The 20,087-nt window shown below is 35.9% G+C and overlaps 1 protein-coding gene across 4 annotated transcripts; it reads left to right on the plus strand.

Moving 5' to 3' along the window:
• Positions 1–9,175: 9,175 nt before the first annotated feature.
• LOC120627581 (parkin coregulated gene protein homolog) lies at positions 9,176–19,169 on the plus strand. 4 transcript variants are annotated; one of them, XM_039895588.1, is made up of 6 exons: positions 9,176–9,368; positions 11,025–11,233; positions 12,128–12,283; positions 12,783–12,954; positions 15,148–15,297; positions 18,820–19,169. In XM_039895588.1, the coding sequence occupies exons 2-6, from the start codon at positions 11,099–11,101 to the stop codon at positions 18,978–18,980; spliced, it is 774 nt and encodes a 257-aa protein (XP_039751522.1). In that variant the 5' UTR covers positions 9,176–9,368; positions 11,025–11,098; the 3' UTR covers positions 18,981–19,169. The 4 variants fall into 4 exon arrangements, with proteins under 4 accessions (XP_039751522.1, XP_039751523.1, XP_039751524.1 ...); XM_039895589.1 differs by having other exon boundaries at positions 11,074–11,233; XM_039895590.1 differs by having other exon boundaries at positions 9,176–9,355; positions 11,074–11,233.
• Positions 19,170–20,087: the final 918 nt, after the last annotated feature.

Genomic DNA, 20,087 nt, shown 5'->3' on the forward strand with positions numbered 1-20,087 from the left:
TAGTTCTTACGACTATTGTAGTTTTTACTGCTCTTGCAGTTCATGTAGATATTGCAGTTCATGTAGATATTGCAGTTCTTGCGGCTATTGTAGTTTTTGCGGCTTATGTTGTTCTTACGACTCATGTAGGTCTTGCGGCTCTTGCTGTTTTTGTGGCTGTTGTAGTTGATGCAGATATTGCAGTTCTTGCGGCGATTTTAATGCTTGCGGCTGTTTTAGTTCTTGCGGCTCATGTTGTTTTAGCAACTTATGTATTTCGGGTGGCTTGTAGTTCTTGCAGCTTATTAAGTTTTTCCGGCTGATGCAGTTCTTACAGTTCATGTACTTCTTGCGGCTCTGGGAGTTTTTGCGGTTCTTGTAGAAGTAGCTTACAACATTTTCAATCTATAAGTGTACAGCACGTGAAAGCTAAACGAAAATATCAACAACTGCCGCTGCTGCACGAAATGAAAGTGAAAGATGTTTCGACTTCTCTAGCGTAGTGGAAAGCGCTGTTCCTTGGGAGGTCTTGGGTTCATTGCATGCCAGAGGAATTTAAAATATATATCAATTTTGTATTTTCTCTACTCTGGTCTAGTGGGCTTCGGCCACGGCTAGTTACCACTCTACCAACAAAAGCGTGCAGCCAAGTGATTTGACGTTCCCTTATGATGCCGCATGGAAACCGATTAGAGATATGGGTTAAATGTGACTGTCTAACTCATCGACTGCATCATCACTTACTACCGGGTGAGTTTGCAGTCAATGTCTACCTTTTGATAAAAAAAAAGAATAGATCCACTATTCTTTTTTTTATCAAAAGGTAGCCATAGAGCCGCGATAGCTACAAGAAAGAGACAAAATTCTGCGGACTCCGCTGACTCCCGCAAGGGACAAAGGAGCCATACAAAATATGTAAATCAAAATAAGTTGAAATTTTATAAACAAGATCCGTAAAAGGCAAAGAATACACACATTGTATACATTCTATATCAAGCACCGTCAACAGTATTATTGTTGGAAGAGCAAGTAGGTGGCATACTTTGAATTCATACAAATGAACAGATCAATCGTCTCTAATTTGAGTATCACAAATTGTGCTATCAATAAGGTAAATTACATGGAAAATTTTGCTTCTCATACTTCAGACATTAGATTAGCAATCATACAGTAGGGCCAAGTATGACTTGTGGCGGACAGCCTTGCATCTGCATTTTTACCTAATGTTTATAATAGGTACATACTTTTGCAAACTTTTATTCTAGATACACCAGATTATTTATTTTTTTAAACGGTCAATAAAACCATCGTTGGAGTACACACAGATACTCCCTCAATTCCATCATCATGTGATATTTGCTGGAGAACTGAATGATTTTTACACAGTGGTAATAAGATACTAAACGCCTACGTGGTACAATTTGCTCGATATTGAATACGCATGTTTTTGAATCAGGGCCTCACCGCACGACGTCTGATGAGAGTAAACAGCTTAACTTCAAAGAAGTCGTTATGAAGCCATACGTAATTGGCTACTTAAGCACTTATCCCTACCGGGAGGGCATATTCGTAGCTACTGTATTTTGTTAACATGAGAATCCATACAATGAACAGTCATTATTATCAGAGGATTACAGAGACAGAGATAATTTGAATATTTTCTTTAATAACACGATATTCTGTTCTTATTTCGTAGGTACTTATCCGCTATAGTCCTTACAATAGCTTCGCAATATACCTATTTATAATAATATAATTTTAACTAACCGAAACATAAGTGATGAAAACAAAAAAAAAACTATACAAACAATCCTTTTTCAATTACTGGAAACGGACATAAATTAGTTATATCTGCATATCGTCTGAGAAAAGTTCAGAAATCCTTTGTTGGGATAGGTATATGATTTTAAAATATGATACCGAACGTAATTTTAGATCTACCTTTAAAATGACTTGACGTTTCAAGGCGGTACTGCACAGAAACATTTTTAACATGGCAGAACTTCCTATAATAGTCTTTGCATTTTTAATTCATGTAGCTCTGGTTTGGATAGTCTCGAATGGTGCGATAGGAAGTAAGATCACATTTTAGTGGTCAAATGTTTTATCACTATGAGATTTTGACTTCACAAGAATTTATATGTTTTTAAAACGCTTGACTTAACTACCTTACAAAAATAGATATTCATCCTTCTTTTTCTTTGTAATTAAGTGCTTCAAGAGTAACACTTAATGACAAACACTGACCTCTATTATACTATGTGACGCCAAATCATTTTTAAAATGGTTCGGCAAAGGTAAAAGGTTAAAAAAGTTCCTAGTTCGACGGAGCCGGTTATGTCAGAAAAGGGTTGCACGGAACACATTTCTCGGACATAAATTCAATATAATCGTACAGCCCGCTCGCTTATATTTCATCAAAACGACTTTACAACAAATTGAATGTACCTCGAAATCTTCTTCCCGGATACCATACGTTTATTCCGGTACTTTATCACTGGGTAAATAATAAATAGCCCGAAACAAATTATTGGATCGTGTATCGAGCATTTTTGAAATATTAAATTTAATACTTTTCGTATTACGTACAGATATTATTACGTGGGTGAGGATTTTTTTCGTTATTTGTTTGGAGAAAGGGGAAACTATAAGTATTTTTTTTTTTATTAAAGTTAGCCCTTGACTGCAATCTCACCTGGATGATGCAGTCTAAGATGGTAGGTAACCTGTTCTAGGCGAAATCGCACTGGAATCACTTATCGCTCGGTAGAGTGTTAACTAGTCACGGCCAAAGCCCTCCAGAACAGACCAGAGAAATTATATTATATTCCCAAATTGCCCCTGTAAGGAATTGGACCCAGAACCTCCTACCTAAAATTACAGCGCTCACCAAAAACAGGAGGTCGCCATACCTTGTAACTTGCTTTTTGCAAATTTTTGTAACATTCGTTGAAATGAAAACTTCAACGAATGTTTGACGAAATGACGACGTCTCTTCCCACTGACGTAATGTCAGTGTCTCTACCGGAGAACGTCAACTGGTTGGGATAGCTAGACTCCAATGTCGACGTGCCTCGGTCATATTGTATCCCATTTGTCTATGTACCGACTAAAAATATCTACCGTCTATTTACATAACAAAAATTATTATTAAAAAAAGCTATTTGTAAAACTATGCTGAGGTATTCTTTTCTGAAATGATTAAGGAGTTACATGGCTTCGAAAGAAACTCGAATGTGCACACTTAACTAAATAAACACTAAGATCTCGCACCGCTCGGTTTATAATTAAATCCACACAGGCAAAACTACTGGTGGCATAAAACACCTAAGAAAGAAAACAAATAAAGTACAAAGGAACCTGTACAATTTCTTGAAAGCGATGTTTAGCGGCTTCCATATTTTCTTGTTGCCTTCATTCTCATTTCAATTGCCTTCGCGGAATTCTATAGGTATTTTTAAAGCTTCTTTTCCCTTGTTCGAAATCATTCTGCCGTGGAGAGTCGTGAAAAACTTAAATATCATAAAAGATATCATATTTATAGAAATATTTTTAACAAAGAATAAATAATGTGTAAAGCTTGTATACGATACAAGTCTAATGATTCGAATTTAAACCTTTCCGGGTTTTTAAAATTGGTTTTATAGCTTGGGACAAATCTAGTAATTGAAGTTTTGGATGTGATATGACTGTTTTTAATAGAAATCAGACGTCGCGTCGATGACAAATGTATTAGCAAGCACCTAATAACTTATAGCTCTTAGAACATTATCTGATTAAGTATTATATTATGTTTCTTTATAATAAATTCGTTTAACCTAAAACAATTTTTAATAATATAATGTTTGACAGCCGGTTGGCGCAGTGGGCAACCCTGCTTTCTGCGTCCAAGGCCGTGGGTTCGATTCCCATATGTTCACGTTGCACTCCCACAAAAACTCCCACAAATATATATTGTATATTATAAATATTTATGAGTATTTTATTCATAAAAATATTCATCAGCTATCTTAGTACCCATAACACAAGCTATGCTTACTTTGGGGCTAGATGGCGATGTGTGTATTGTCTCAAAGGTTATTATGGGTACATACCCTTAATAACCTTTAAGATCGGATACTTATGCTTACTAGTTATGAATGAATGAATGAATACACTTTTATTGTACACCAAAAAAAAAAAAAAAAAGAAGTTCCAGAGATATACACATAGAGCAAGAGACTACAGTTTGGTGGTACAGTTATCTGTGAGTTCAAATTCAAATTCAAAATTCATTTATTTCAAGTAGGCCTAATATAAGCACTTTTGAAACGTCAAGTCTGTCTGTTTGTAGTGATTCTACCACCGGTTCGGAAGGCAGATTCTACCGAGAAGAGACCGGCAAGAAACTCAGCAGTTGCTCTTTTCCAACATCAACAATTTACATTTTGCATTTTAACATTCATTTTTCTATCTTGTGAGAGCTGAAAGCGGAGCCGGATGCTTCCAAGCAACCTTGTCATTAAAAAATTCATCAATTGTATAGTAACCTCGCTCTAATAAATGTGTTTTAACAAATTCTTTAAACTTGTGCATTGGCAGGTCCAAAATCACCTTAGGAATCAATGTGAGAGCAAAGTAGAAACAAAAAACAGAGTGATAATATTTTCGATGCGATTAGCCTTTTGGGTTGAACCCTTAAAATGAGATATACCTAAAAATTTAATACCGTATAAGTAGTAAAGACGTTTTCTACTTTTCATGCTTCGCGCGCAGTGACGGTATAAAATTTTTCATAATATTGAACGCAGCTGATACTAATATTAAATTTTAAATATCGAATCCATGTGTAGTTTAATGTATGTTTGATAGTTAAGCCATGTGCAGACGACAGGCGTTGTTGGAATGTCGTTATTTAATTCAAATATTAGATATTTGTGTAGCATATATGTACATAAAGCCTAAGGTCAGGCTTATATGATACGGATTTCGAAAATCTTGCTCTTATACTTGTTGATCTAATCTAGCTAGGTAACCTGGTATAGGCGCAAACTGAGTTTGGTGACTGGGACAAATCATGTGATTTATCACTGTACATGATATTTCTCTTATCAAATTCAGAGTTACATACCGGAGTTAAATGTTTAAAAAAAACGAATCAAAAAATAAAGCAAAATGGTTAACAAAGAAAACATAATTGCAGTAGGTACCATTTATTGGTCCATTGCCATAGAATTATCTAGAAACCACATCAAAACTGATTTATCTTCTCAAAACAATAAATGATCGGGATACAAAGACAGACATACTTAGTTAAAGATCATTAGGAAACAGAGAGAAACAAATAACATCTGAATCACAAGATTTAGATTTAATACTTGACGGCCGATTGGCGCAGTGGGCAGCTACCTTGCTTCCTGAATCTAAGGCCGTGGGTTCCATTCCCACAGCTGGAAAATAAATAATTAATATACTACGACAATACACAGATCGCCATCTAGCCCCAAAGTAAGCGTGGCTTGTGTAATGGGTACTAAAATGACTGATGAATAATTTTATGAAAAATTTACATAGATACTTATAATGCACATAAAGGTCCGGACTCTGAAAAACATTCATTTTCATCACACAAAGTTTTTCAGTTGTGGTAATCTAACCCACGGCTTTGGACACAGAGAGCATGGTCGCTGCCTACTGCGCCAACAGGTCATCAGAACTACTAATATTTTTTTGTTAACCATGAATAGATAAAACAAACTTCTAATTTTAACAGAGTAAAAAACAATAATATGCTATAAATAAAATAAAGCCTTTGCCGTATTTAATTAGCTAATGATTTGAAGTCAAAATAAAATGTCAAAACTTACTTTACCCAATCAGGTATTTATAGTACGATGGTGCTAAATTAAATCTTTAAATAATGAAGCGTTGATACCTAATTGGGTAGGAGCCCGACTTCACTGTCCGGGGACCGAGTTCGAATCCCCGCACGCACCTCAAACTTTTCAAAGTTATTTGTGTTTTAAGTAGTTAAAATATAACATGCGTCAATGGTGAAGCAAAACAGCGCGAGGAAACCTAAATGCCTGAGAGTTCTACGTATTGTTCTCAAAGATGTAATTGTATGAAGAAGATGGAGTCCACCAATCCGCACTGGGCCAGCGTTGTGGACTACGGCCTTTACCCTTTCTCATGGTGGGAGGAGACCCGTGGTAATTATGATGATCTTTAAATACTTTCGACTGTGCAGGTAACATAAGGTATCACGTATTTTAAAGTCTCGATCAATGCGACGCAATCTTATAACAAATTACTATACCTAAATATTAAATTTCCTAATATTTTTTATCGAAGACTTTTGTCTGGTTGGAGACTTCGGACGTAGCTTTAGCACCCTACCGAGAAAGACGTGCCGCTAAGCGATCAAGCACTGAAAAGACCCTGACAGGTTTGCTCGCGGGTTAGTAGGCTAACCTGTCAAGGTCTTAGACATTACTGCATCATTACTTACAATCAGGTGTGATTGCAGTTGAGGGCTGACTTTTAGCGGGATAAAAAAATAACAGGCAACTTCAAGCTTATGATCAAGGTATGTACACGGTTGGCATTTTGAATCGACTTCAAAAAAGGAGGAGGTTTTTCAATTCGACCAGATGTATGCATTTTTATGAACAGATTTTGATGATTCTTTTCTCACCGTCTATTGGATAAAGAAGGACCTACTTCTACATTAGATAGAAAGAAAATATGTTAAATATGTTTTGCTACATTTTCTTGAAATGGTAAAGTTAAAAGCACCCTTCAAGCAACCCCGAATGATATTAAAACAAATCTAATAACATTCTGTAATGACATCAAAAGTTCGACAAGTAATAAAAAAATCTATCGCTCCTCACTTTATACAGAGTCCATAAATTTTTCGAAGGAAACTTATCAAAGAAATTTTCCCCGTGTCTACCTGGAGCAGAAGCCATCAAAATTCGTGGCAGTTTCCCATCCACCGGCGATATTGTGAGATACCTTATATTAAAATGTAATAAAATTCCCCATCGCTAATATAATTTCGCGGCGTCCGAACGTAAGGTTGCGAGTTCACGTGGCATTTTTATGATTTTATGGAGCATAAATTTGGTTTATACTATTATTCAACTATGGACCGTGAATTTAAAGTTTAAAGTTTGTTTAGTGTTGTATTATTAATACGGGAGGTATTAGGAATATTAGATAAGTTCTTCATTATATAAGGTTTTTCGTCATAACCAAATAACAAAATTGTTATTTTTTCTGTTGGCGAAAACTTTGTTATTGTAAGAGGCTAACAAACAATTTATCTAAACCTTTGTTACTGAATAAAATTATGGCATTAATACTCTCGAAACGATTATGAAAATTAAGCATAATTTGCTATACTTCTCGAAAAGCAGGAGAATCTGTACGGTGTAATTTATAATTTCTTCAATCCTTATGCGATCCACACCAAACAGATCTTCGGCAATGTACAACTACGCACGTTTCGCTCCTAAACCGCAGCATCCTCAGGAGATGTTGACTTTACAATGAATAATTGTTAAAAACGATTACCTTGAAGATACGATGATTCGACACTTAAAAACGACGCATACGCAGATTTTTAAGTTAAGTTTTGCAACGTTTTTCATTTCTTTTTTTTCTCATAGTGAGATGTGGCCTAAGATGGTACGCGCTTGCTAGGAGATGTCCGCTCTTGTTTTAAAGATACCCAGGCTGTTAAACTTCTCTTCTCTTCTCTTCTCAAAGTGTCAAAAAAAATGCGTATAAGAAAATAATGTGCAAATCGCTTTGTGGAAGTTTTCCGAATATTATCAACATAGGGTTGAAAACCCGCCCGGTGTCTTGCGATGCTTATTATGATAGCGATGGCTTGACGTTATTGTTGGTTTATGTTACAAATAAATACAAAAACTAATCTTTATTTATAATTATATTTGAGAAGGTATTTTGAATGTTACATGTTATAAAAGTAATGTACCAGCCCCATCTCATTCATTCTTGTTCACAGTTTGCTAAGTGACAGACGTATAACCTACCTTGCTAATATAATTAAATAATAATAATATTTTTGGATAATATTAAAGTCAGTTCTATCCATCGAATCGTTCTTAATCTTCCATAACCCAATTGCTCACAGTTATTTGTTAATCGTAATTGACCGATTTTCACCCCTTAGGCACAAAATCACTGACTTAGCTTTAAAATTATTATCATTGGAAAGAAAGAATGTATCCTTTATTGCACACCAATCTTATCTTATACTATTATAAGCTGAAGACTTTGTTTGTTTACTTGAACGCGATGATCTCAGGAACTACTGGTCAGATTGAAAAATGATTTCAGATTTCAGTTATAGCCTGTTTATCAAGAAAGGTTATAGACTATCTATCATCACGCTTAATGCAATAGGAGCATAGCACGAATGGAGAATGTTTCAAAATCGGGGTTTTTTCCTATTCAGAGCTTCCGTAGCGTGAACTGCGTAAATGGCAAAATTTTCGAAAAAATCATGTAGCACAAAGTTATTCGTCTTTAAAAGTTCTAATAAAAATCCGTGACAGCATGTCTATCTTTGAAAGTTAACTTATAACGGTAAAAAAGTCGCGAAGGACCGCTAGTATGCTCATAAAATAACAACATAAAACTACACATTGAACTAGTTGTACAATTGGCGGCTTTAAAGCTTTGAAGTGTTCTGGCAACCAACCAAACCGCAGAGGATATAATGTGTGGCAAATTATGGATAACAATAGTATCTCTCATATACCTAAACACTCTCTTATAGGTAAAGGATAAATAAGAAAAAAGACGGGTAAAAGCTAAACAATGTCAAGGAAAAGTACAACTTGATTTTTTGCTGCCATATTGCTTTAGTCCAATAAATTGACGCTGTAAGTGTGACGCTGTAATACGAATGTCGAGAGACTAAAATTTAATAACTTAAACTTTTGTTAGTTCCGGAAGCAAAACTTTAGCTGTCATTTATGAACAGCCAGTGTTAGTGTTAGAGGAAAATATAAATCTGTTTAACGATTTATGCAAATCCGTTTTTAATTCCGTCACCTTAGTCTGCCCCGGCCCTAAGGCTGACAGAAGCCTCGTGGCGGCGCCGTTGTCGACGAATCGATAGGCAAACGGTTGCCTAGCAACGATCGTGTTGCAAAATAAACAATCAAACAATCACAACCGGGGATCGGCAGAGCAAATTTACTTTCTTATTTTATTACTTGTGTCAACGTTTTAGATCGATATCATCCAATCAACGGATTACTTATTATATTTACTCGTGTTTACAATGTTTTTTTGAATGATCTACAGTGAATAGTCACAGACTATAGCTATTAAAACCAAAGACGGATTGGAACGGGTAATATTCCTCGGTAACGAAAGTGTTTATTGAAGTGAAGTAGTTTTGTGCATGTTACTTGCAGTGTTATTTTGCTAAAGGGAAATTCCGCATATCCTGAGACAGACAACATAGGTTGTCTACTTAGAAACTCAGATTTTCATGCCTAAGTACAGTAAGGCAAAATATACTTATACACTTTTATAGTATGCCGCTGTATTTAAACGGTAGTGATAACTGCTAAGTGGCTATTGTCATAAGATTCCGATCATAAGACGGCCGATTGGCACAGTGGGCAGCGATCCTGCTTTCTGAGTTAAGGCTGTGGGTTCTATTCCCACCACTGAAAATGTTTGTGTGATGAACATAAATGTTTTTCAGTGTCTGGGTGTTTATCCGTGTATTATAAGTATTTATGTATATTATTCATAAAAATATTCATCAGTTATCTTAGTACTCATAACACAAGCTACACTTACTTTCGAGCTAGATGGCGATGTGTGTATTGTCGTAGTATACTTATTTATTCTTTCTTCTACCAATAGCCACGTAATGTGGAAAATGACAGGTTTACAATGTCAAGGCATAAAGGTTCTCGCACGCATATCGACTCGGAAACGGATCCCTCATCTATCACCTCGCCCCCAACTAGGCGTCAACTGAACGCAGGCACGTAACTGGAGCGGATGAGTAACTCACGTAGGTCGACTCTGCTACGTCTATGCTACGTCGGGCCTACGGCTCGATGACCGCTCGTTGACGGATAGACGTGGAGACTGCAAAGGATCACGCAATGCCTTCGGTCGGTGTGCCTGTACCGAGGCGAGGCGAGAAGAGGCTGTTATATAAAAAATAGTGCTTCCCTTGAGTTAAGCTGATGCTATTCCTAGTTGATATGTGTAAGATCTTTACGATTTAAATCTTTAATGAAATAATATTAATAAATATAAATAATAATATATAAATAAAATAAATAAATATACTACGATAATACACACATCGCCATCCAGCCCCAAAGTAAGCGTAGCTTGTGTTATGGGTACTAAGATAGCTGATGAATATTTTTATGAATTTAATACATATTGATACGTATAATATACAGATAAACTAGACACTGAGAAACTTTCATGTTCATCACACAAATATTTTTCCAGTTGTGAGAATCGAACCCACGGCCTTGGACGCAGAAAGCAGGGTCACTGCCTATTGCGCCAACCGGCCTTCAATGGCAGTGACCTTGCTTTCTGAGGCTGTGTGTTCGATTCCCACAACAGGAAAAAGTGTCTGTGATGAACATGATGTTTCTCAGTGTCTGGGTGTTTCTCTATATATTATGAGTATGTATGTATATTATTTATAAAAAAATATTCTTCAGTTACCTTAGTACCCATAACACAATCTACACTTACGTTGGGGCTAGATGGCGATGTGTGTACTATAGTAATATATTTATTTAAAAAGGAAAACTAATAAGTTAACAATAATTTTGACGTTCATTTTTTGCTTTTCTGTCTTCAGAATGAACTTCATTTCGTCCAGATAGGATTCACAGCTGAGCGATTGCATTGTTACAAACAAATAAACATATTTTCTTACTTATAATCTATTTGGATCTTGGATCTAATTCGTATATTCTTCTCAGTAGAGCGTCGAATGTAGTTATACTCGGATGAATTCCACGTTCTTTCAGGTGGGAGGACAATCAGTATCTGTTTTATAAGACCGTTCTCCGTCTACAGCTTTCTATAAGTCTGTGCCATAAGAATGGTGCTCTTGCCACCTTGTGCCCCGAATATATGTGGGAAGGATTTCCGCAGTTCCTTGAAAAAACCAAGCCCAATCTACCCTTACGCGAGCAAGACGAGAAAATGTCGGAGCGTGCCGGCGTTTACTATCCAGGTAAATATTGAATGGAAACAGGCGTTACTTTTCAGAATTCTATGAAATATAATACATATCAAACTTAATTTGCTACGCTGCGAACACCAGGAGTAATTATAATTTCTGCAATCGTTATACTCTACACTAATCAGATCTTTCGCCATGTACCAGGTACCTACTGTATGAGGTAAAACTAAACTCATTAATTAGCTCCTACAATACTTAGGGTGCTCCCACGCATCACTGTACGCAATATTTTTTTTATGTTTATTCATTCTTCAAGTGACAAAAAATAATAGTTATTTTTAGAAAATTTCGTCTTTCTAGTTAATGGGGTACAGTGCGCTGACAGACAGACGAATAGACAGGCTTTGTAATTGGGTTCTGTTCCAACTTCCTGGGTAGGAAAAATATTAAATTCCGCAAGTTTAATGTGCAACCGTGAAAAAGTCTCTTCAGATATTGTATTTCAAATGTGTATAATATAATGAATAAAAGAAACCTGCTGTCAAAATTTCAAGTTAATAACCCCAGCAACCCCCAGGTTTAGGCGACGGACAATTTGCGCAGTCGGCAGCGTCCCTGCTTTCTGAGTCCTAGACCGTGGGTTCGATTTCCACAACTGTACCACAACACAACACGAATATTTTTCAGTGTCTGTATATATATGTATATTATAAGTATTTATAAAAATATATTATTCATTAAAATATTCATCAGTCATCTTAGGTTACTAAGATGACTGATGAATATACGAGTGTATAACACAAGCAACGCTTACTTCTGGGCTAGATGACGATTTTTATATTGTCATAGTAAATTAATTTATTTATTAGGGTCTTTGAATTACATATAACGAGTCAATTATTATACTTTGTATCGGCAATTTTTTTACATAATTGCTTTGTACAGGCGATGCAAAAGAACACAAAAGTAATACCACCTCCAAAGTCCGGCGTGTACGACCCTTTGCCTGTAAAGCCGACTATGTTCAGAAAATGCTATCAAAGAGGGGAATTCCCCGTCGCTATTGAGTTCACTACGAGCGGAAAACAGCTCTCCTGGAAGGTAACTGCCCACGTGTGAGAATGAACGGATGATTGAACGAATCAAAGAACGAAGGATTTATTCCGATTTTCATTCGTTTGTCACGATTAGAAAGGCAGAGACTTTATCAATACCACTTGGTCACGGCGGGACTACGTAGGTACGAGATGTCAAGTTGGATGTCACGGGCAGAATCTGACTACCCGCTTTCGTATTGTTATGTCGGTATTTCACCAACTGTTTGACATACTATACTGGCAACGTCACTTTTTATAAAATTAACTACTACACTAAACTTAAGTATTTTTTTATTTAATATACTATACTTAAAAAATGTTAATTACCACGAAAATCTTAAAAAGGGTTTCAAGGATTTATAGTGTCTTAATCCCTGATCTGTCGTCCTAGAACTTCATGATCCCTTATCGAAGTACAGAACCCACGAGACCGTTTTCATTCATTTGCAATTTTCATTTATGTAACTCAATAAAAATGGATAAAAGGATAAGGTTACTTGCAGGTACCGATAGAGAAACTGGACTTCCACCACTATTTACCGATGTTTTTCGACGGTCTTGCAGAAGGAACATATCCGTTCTCCTTTATAGTAGAACGAGGTATCCACGACCTCGTCAGCAAGGGATCTTATAAGATTCTACCAGTTGTACCGCAACTTATTATACCTATCAAAAGTAAGTATGGTGTTTTAATTTAATTTATGATGATAACTCGGCCGCTTCTAGAATGCACCGAAAATTCCAAAAACAAAAAACCAAATACAAAAAAATAACGTTGCATATTGAAACCGCACCGGCCACGGAAACTAAAACTAAATTAGCATCTCTTACCTCTTCAAGGGTTTTTGTCAACCTCTTTGGGGGCATTGGTGGGCGCTTTACTCTCATAAAATTTATTTATTTAAATAGGCACATACCTATATGGCACTTTTGATGCGTACATTACATGTAAAATATACCATAGTATTGAGTGAGAGGAGGAGATTAAGCGAAAGCATACCAATAACGATAATAAATATATCGGCTCGGCATTTGTTTCTTATAATGATTTCCATTCATGCTTTCAAATGACGTCCAAAGTGAGGAGGTTATAAATTCAATGTCAATAGAATCATCACCATCATCATCGTCATATAAACCAATTACCGACCCACTTCAGGGCAAGGGTCTCCCACACATGAGAAAGGTTTACGCCTTAGTCTACCTCGCTGGCCCAGTGCGGTGGACTCCACACGCCTTTGAGAACATTATAGAGAACTCTCAGGCGTGAAGGGCACGATGTTTTCCTATACCGATGAAGCAAGTGATATTTCAATATAAATAAATGCATATAAATTTAGTGAACCACTAAATGTTCTAAGTTATGAGCGTTTGAACTCGGCCCCTTGAAAGTGAGGCTGAATTCCTAACCACTAGGCTATCAACGCTTCAATTTAAAAATAGGCCGTATTAAATGAGTTAATATAATATTACTTCGCACATCTTGCGGTATCTGTGGCAATGTGCGATTAATTATGAGATAAACAATGCCGGCGCGCAATACGATACGCCCCCAGGTGAAATAACGCGGAACGGAAAATAGTCGAATTCCTACAAAATCCCGGATTAAACGCGTAAAACGATCGCCTCTAGTAAGGCTTCGTTTTGTTTTTTTCCAATTACCTTCATTTTAATAAAAGTGGATTTTATATTGAATTTTTATTACAAATTCTTGAAATTCATGTGTTTTGTGAGTCACAAGATACGAGTACCTAAGAAAATTTCGTAATTTCAACTGACGTAATATACTGTCACCTTTAGTAGTGTTTCGGGCCATAGTAATAATATAAAGTCCATAATAATAATTTAGAAATAGAATAGAAATGTAGTTAAAGCGGTGATAGCGCAGTGGGTAGAAGCTCGATTTCACTTTGGGGGGCCGAGTTCGAATCCCAGCACGCAACTCTTACTTTTCTGAGTAAGTCTATGGGCGTTTTAAGTAATTAAAGATATCACTTGTTTTGACGGTGAAGGAAAAACATCGTGAGGAAACCTGCATCCCTGAGAGTTCTACATAATGTTCTCAAAAGTATGTGGTGTCCACCAATCTGCACTGGGCCAGCGTGGTGGACTACGGCCTTAACCCCTTCTCATTGTGGGAGGAGACTCGTGCCCTATAGCGAGCCGGTAATGGATCGATATGAATATGATATTATCACAATGTGTGTTTATGGAATTTTTTTTTTTTTTTTTTTTTTTTTTTAATTTATTGTTCAAAATAAAAAGTTTCAAATATTTTTCCAACATAATTATCCATCCCCTTAGAAACTATGCGTTTATGGTGGGGATGGCAGGTTCGAAAGTGTATATCTAAAAAAAAAAAAGAAAAAATTTATTCAACTACTTAATCTTAATGTAAAAATATTTAAACAATCTTAATCAAACAGTAGTATGTAATTTTATAATACGCATGCTGAAAAATGTTTTCCCGATTTTTGTCTGTTGGTCATTTTAATAAAAAAAAAAATGTTAACTGGTATTTAAATGATAGTTAATATTTTAATGGTAGTTGGTATATTAATGCTTGATATCATGAGGAATCTATATATTTGTATCATGAAGCACGTCACCTCAAAGCTTCATAGGCAATTTGTCTTATCAAAAACACATTACTTTAACGACTGAATAAGTTCAGTCGTTAAAGTAATGTGTTTTTTTTGTAAATCAACTACTAGATATGCCAGAACATAGATTTTCGCCTGACCCGTGAATCGAACCTGTCTATAGTCGAACATGCTTATCATCAGACTAGTTGGATAACATTTTTATTATAGATCACTTCTGCTTGCTCCTGCTTTCAATACTCCTCACGAGAATCTGTATTTACAGATGCGTTCGCAACGAAACGACCGACGGTTTTGTGCCACACTCTCAAATGTATACAGATGATCGTGATGAACAGCGACAAGGTCGGCGAAGCGCTTGTGCCGTACTACCGACAAATACTACCAATTCTTAACCTCTTCAAGGGCAGAAACCGTTAGTAATATTTATACCAGTAGCAATTCCAAAAAAATAGATGAAATTGGCGTCAGATCTTGTTATGTTTTGTAATAAATGCCACATTCTAGTATTTAGTATTTAAAAATGAAATATCTCTTCTGAATTCTTTAGAAGGTATTATATATATGTCAGAAGTTAATCTATTGTTTTTATTTACATAGCAACGTAAACACACAAAGTAATCGTATTAACGAATTGTCGTCAAATTTTGTAAGGCATTGTAATTACAAGCAAACGCTGACTTATGGACTTGTGTGGGTGATAATATGATTTACAAAAATGAATGTATCTATATATGTATATTTATGATTTATTAATATTTACATGACACCGATCGCATATAACGCAACTGATGCATCAATAATGAGACACAGTATCAAATTTGCATCACATAATAATATATATTGTCAATTTAGACGCTTCGCTACTAATATTAGCATTTAAAAAAAATTTGGACCTCCAAAACCTTGTAGGTGATATGAGTATCATTTACTAATGTACCGTTTGTATTTACATGACAACGAACACAGATGACGCGGGCGCCGCATCAATCACGCAACACAGTATCAAATTGTCGTTAGATATTGTTTTCAGTCTAATAGACTTGTCGGAGCGTTCGAGTAGATTAATTATACGCGTCGTCAGGACAACGTTGCGAAATTCGGTCGCCTCACGGCCTCACCGCGGCTCTGACACCCGACCGCATTGTTACGGGAATTCTGTGAGCGTCAAACTGGGTGTTACCTTCACATTGTTGACTTGCGACAATGTTGTAGCTTACGTGCATCCATCTGTTTCGTTAAAAGTTAAAATGGACTTTTTAGTAAACAATCATGCCAGTTCTGTTGATTTACAATCTATTAATCATATCAACCCATTACTGGCCCAATACAGAACACACTCCTCCCACAATGATAAGGGGTTAAGGCTGGTGACCACCACGCTGGCCCAGTGTGGATTGGTGGACTTCACACACCTTTTGCGAATGTTATGGAAAACTCTCAGGCATGCAGGTTTACTCACGATGTTTTCATTCACTGTTGAAGCTAGTGATATTTTAGTTGTTTAAAACGCACATACCTTAAAAAAGTTAGCGCGTTAAGTTTAAAGATTTGTGCACAACAAAAGTGACGCCATTATTTTGACGCGTTGGCAGATGGGCGCAGTTAGCTGTGACCCTGCGTTCTAAGCTACAGGCCGTGGATTCAATTCCCACAACAGGAAATCTTTGTGATAAACATGATGAATATTTTTTAGGGTATTTAAATGTATATTATAAGTATTTATTTATAACACTCATAAAAATATTCAGCAGTCATCTTAATACCCATAACACAACGTTTACTAGATGGCGATGTATATACTGCCATATATTTATTTATTTATTTGACGGCAAATTTATTGGCTTAAACATGAAAACATTTCTCATAATATCTAATTCAAAAAATAAGCCGGAGAGCAGTTATATAAACTATTATTTATCGCGTGAGACATCAAGCGGATCAACGCGACATGTTCAAAGGGTACTCACAACTTAGCAACTCACAACGTTCTTAGTACTTCTTACACTAAAAAGGTATAGCAATTATTTCAGAGGCATTCATTTTAGTGGGTATTTCAAAGCTTGTCTCAAAAGTCTCATAGCATCTGAGATGTTCTCATGTAAAATATAAAGTGTGTAGCGATTTTTAAAAAGCTGTTATGTAAAAAATAAATAGCGAACATAAAGATAAACAAAAATCGTTTTAATCTTAACGCTTCCGCAGTAGGGTAAGTAGGATTCAGAACGGCTCTAGTTTCATTAGCTAGTGTCGCAAGTTTGCTGTGTTTAACGCCTTCTCATTTCTCATGTTGTCAAATAGTTGAGGTTTTGGTAGTCTTCGTCGCCGTTTTGCTCTGCTTATTCCGGTGAGCTAATGTTTTGCAAAGTATGTACCTATGTTTGTACAAGGCATTTAAGTGTTCTAAATTTAACGACATGTGAGCAAAAAGACCCAATTGAGGTTGCACACTGCGGTATTTATGTAGTTCTCGGCAATTAAAAACTAGCTTAGTTACTAAATACAACATAAATAAATAAATAAATATACTACGACAATACACACATCGCCACCTAGCCCCAAAGTAAGCGTAGCTTGTGTTATGGGTGCTAAGATGACTGATCAATATTTTTTATGAATAATATACATAAATAAATAGCAATAAACATATAAGCACCCAGACACTGAAATACATTTATGCTCATCACACAAATATTTTCCAGTAGTGGGAATCGAACCCACGGCCTTGGACTCAGAAAGCAGGGTCGCTGCAAACTGCGCCAATCGGCCATCTAAACATACATAGTGTCGTGGGTTAATTAAATGGCTTGTCATTCAACTATCGTGGCTAACGGATGGACTTCATACACGTCACGTCACCTCGCGAATGTGGACACAGAACGTATTTCCTATAAAGGAATCCGCACACACGATCATATGCGGCTCCAGCGACTGGTATGATTTTGTCTGTCCAGCTTGTGGGGATATCTGCCAATGCTATGTTTTACAGCATGGGGTCGGTTCTATTGTCTACGTTTTGTGAATTCACAGCTCGTTGAATTGTTAGTAATCGGTTTTTTTACAGGACAGTACTTACTCTCATTCCTTGTTGATTTTTTGCAGACTAGAACTTCTAATCTAAATTAGAAACTAAAGAAAGAACACAGTGAACAAAATTCATAACTGAATGTCTCAATTTACTAAAAAAGTTTAGGCTTGGCTAAAATAAGTGTATATATATACACTTCTTTTAGGTTTGTTCATCTTTTTGTCAGCTGAATTAGAATGTTTGTGAGTGACTAATTTAGATTCGTTAATAGCAAAATGTGATTAGCAAAATTTTTTATCATAGAGCGATAATATTTAAATAACATTGGAAATATGGCCTATTTTTTAATTAAAAACATTTGGCTAATTCTTATGTTTTTTTTAACGTATATAAAAAAAAAATACTTACAACAAACCCGTGGTTAGAATGTGCTTCTTTTGAAACGAGTTGGTTCTTCTTTTCGTACTTCTGCGATATTGACTTATTTAATCATAAATCTGTTTCTTTCATTAAATCTCTGCATAGTTGTAGACACGGTAGTATATTACACTATATTATTTTATATGATGTCACTTTTTTTTTAGGAAAATATCCTAGAACGTAAGTCCGTGACATTTATTTTCTGCATTTATACACGCATGTGGTGGAGAATGGCTATTTTGTTGTTCTTCTTATGTTTGTTATGTCAGGATCTGTTTTATGTTAAAAACATAAAAAAAATATGTGACATTTTGTATATATTTGTTGCATTGCGGCCCGACACTACGCGTTCTGCAATAGTCACGCTAGTTGGAATGTGTGCGGACACCTTTTCATACAAAGCATAATACACCTACTCCATTTGTCCCCAATTCCCAAACAATAGCACTGATTTTAGGTACGATAATATAATCTTATCTAAACCCCCAGGCAACTTGGGCGCCGGTATAGACAACACTACTACCCGTGATGAGAACGTGGCCGATTTGATTGAAGATACGCTACAAATCTTGGAGAGGCATGGCGGTCCCGACGCATTCATCAACATCAAATATATGATACCCACGTATGAATCTTGCGTCCTGAATTAGGTTGCGTGACACTAGCTTATTATTGATTATCAACATTTAACATTAAATAAATCACTACATAGTATAAAACATTGTCGCTTCCCGCTATCTGTCTGTCCCTATACGTACGAGTATATGCTTAGAGTTTTAAAACTTTGCAACCGATTTTGATGCTGTTTTATTTTAATAGATAGAATGATTGAAGAGAAAGATTTATATGTATAATATCCGTAGTAGAGAAACACTGGATAGAAGCAGGCGTTACTTTGCGAAGTGCAGGAGAACCTGTATGGTGTAATTTTTGATTTCTGCAATCTTTATACTCAACCTCATCCTCAGAAAATGTTGACTTAACAATGAATAATTGTGACTTACAACAACAATTTTTCATTTTGAAGTCTTCACAATTATTCATTCTAAAGTCAACATCTCCTCAGGATGCGAGGATCGAAACGTGCGTAAACCGTACATTATCGGAGATCTGTTTGGTGTGGAGTATAGATTGCAGAGGTTATAAAGTACACCATACAGATTCTCTTGCATTTCGCGGAGCATAGCAAATTAAACCTTATTGTCATAATAGAGAAACATTGCTGATTGTGGAGGTTTTAAGTGTGATATCGGAAATAAAAACATTGGTTTGCGCTTACATTGAACCCTACTAGATAAATCATTATAATGTAGTACAGTATTGTACACCTTAAAAAGGACTGCAAAAAAGTCCACGATGGTATATGTTTAACTCCAAAGGACAAACCACAGTAACCATTTTTATCTTTACCATTTAACAAAAGAATATGGGTTATTTACAAAACTATTATCAATAATGCAGAATTATTCCTTTTCCAATTAAAATCATTAAATAAGTTGTGCATTTCATGAGGATCAAAGTTGTCCTTTACAGCATATCATTAAAATAAATATTTTACTACGATATAATAGGATTTCAGAGATTTCAAAAGTGGGGCAGAACGGTGGCAGGTGACATACAAAAACTTTTGAAAAACAAATTAAAATTACAAACACACTTACATAAAGTGCACTCATGCAACGCCGGAGCGGGTAGCAAGTAGTGAACTAAAATACACCTTTTAAAAACTAGTCACACACACTTATACACTGATTCAT

This window comes from Pararge aegeria, chromosome 11 (assembly GCF_905163445.1).
Source record: "Pararge aegeria chromosome 11, ilParAegt1.1, whole genome shotgun sequence".
Taxonomy (NCBI): Eukaryota; Metazoa; Arthropoda; class Insecta; order Lepidoptera; family Nymphalidae; genus Pararge; species Pararge aegeria.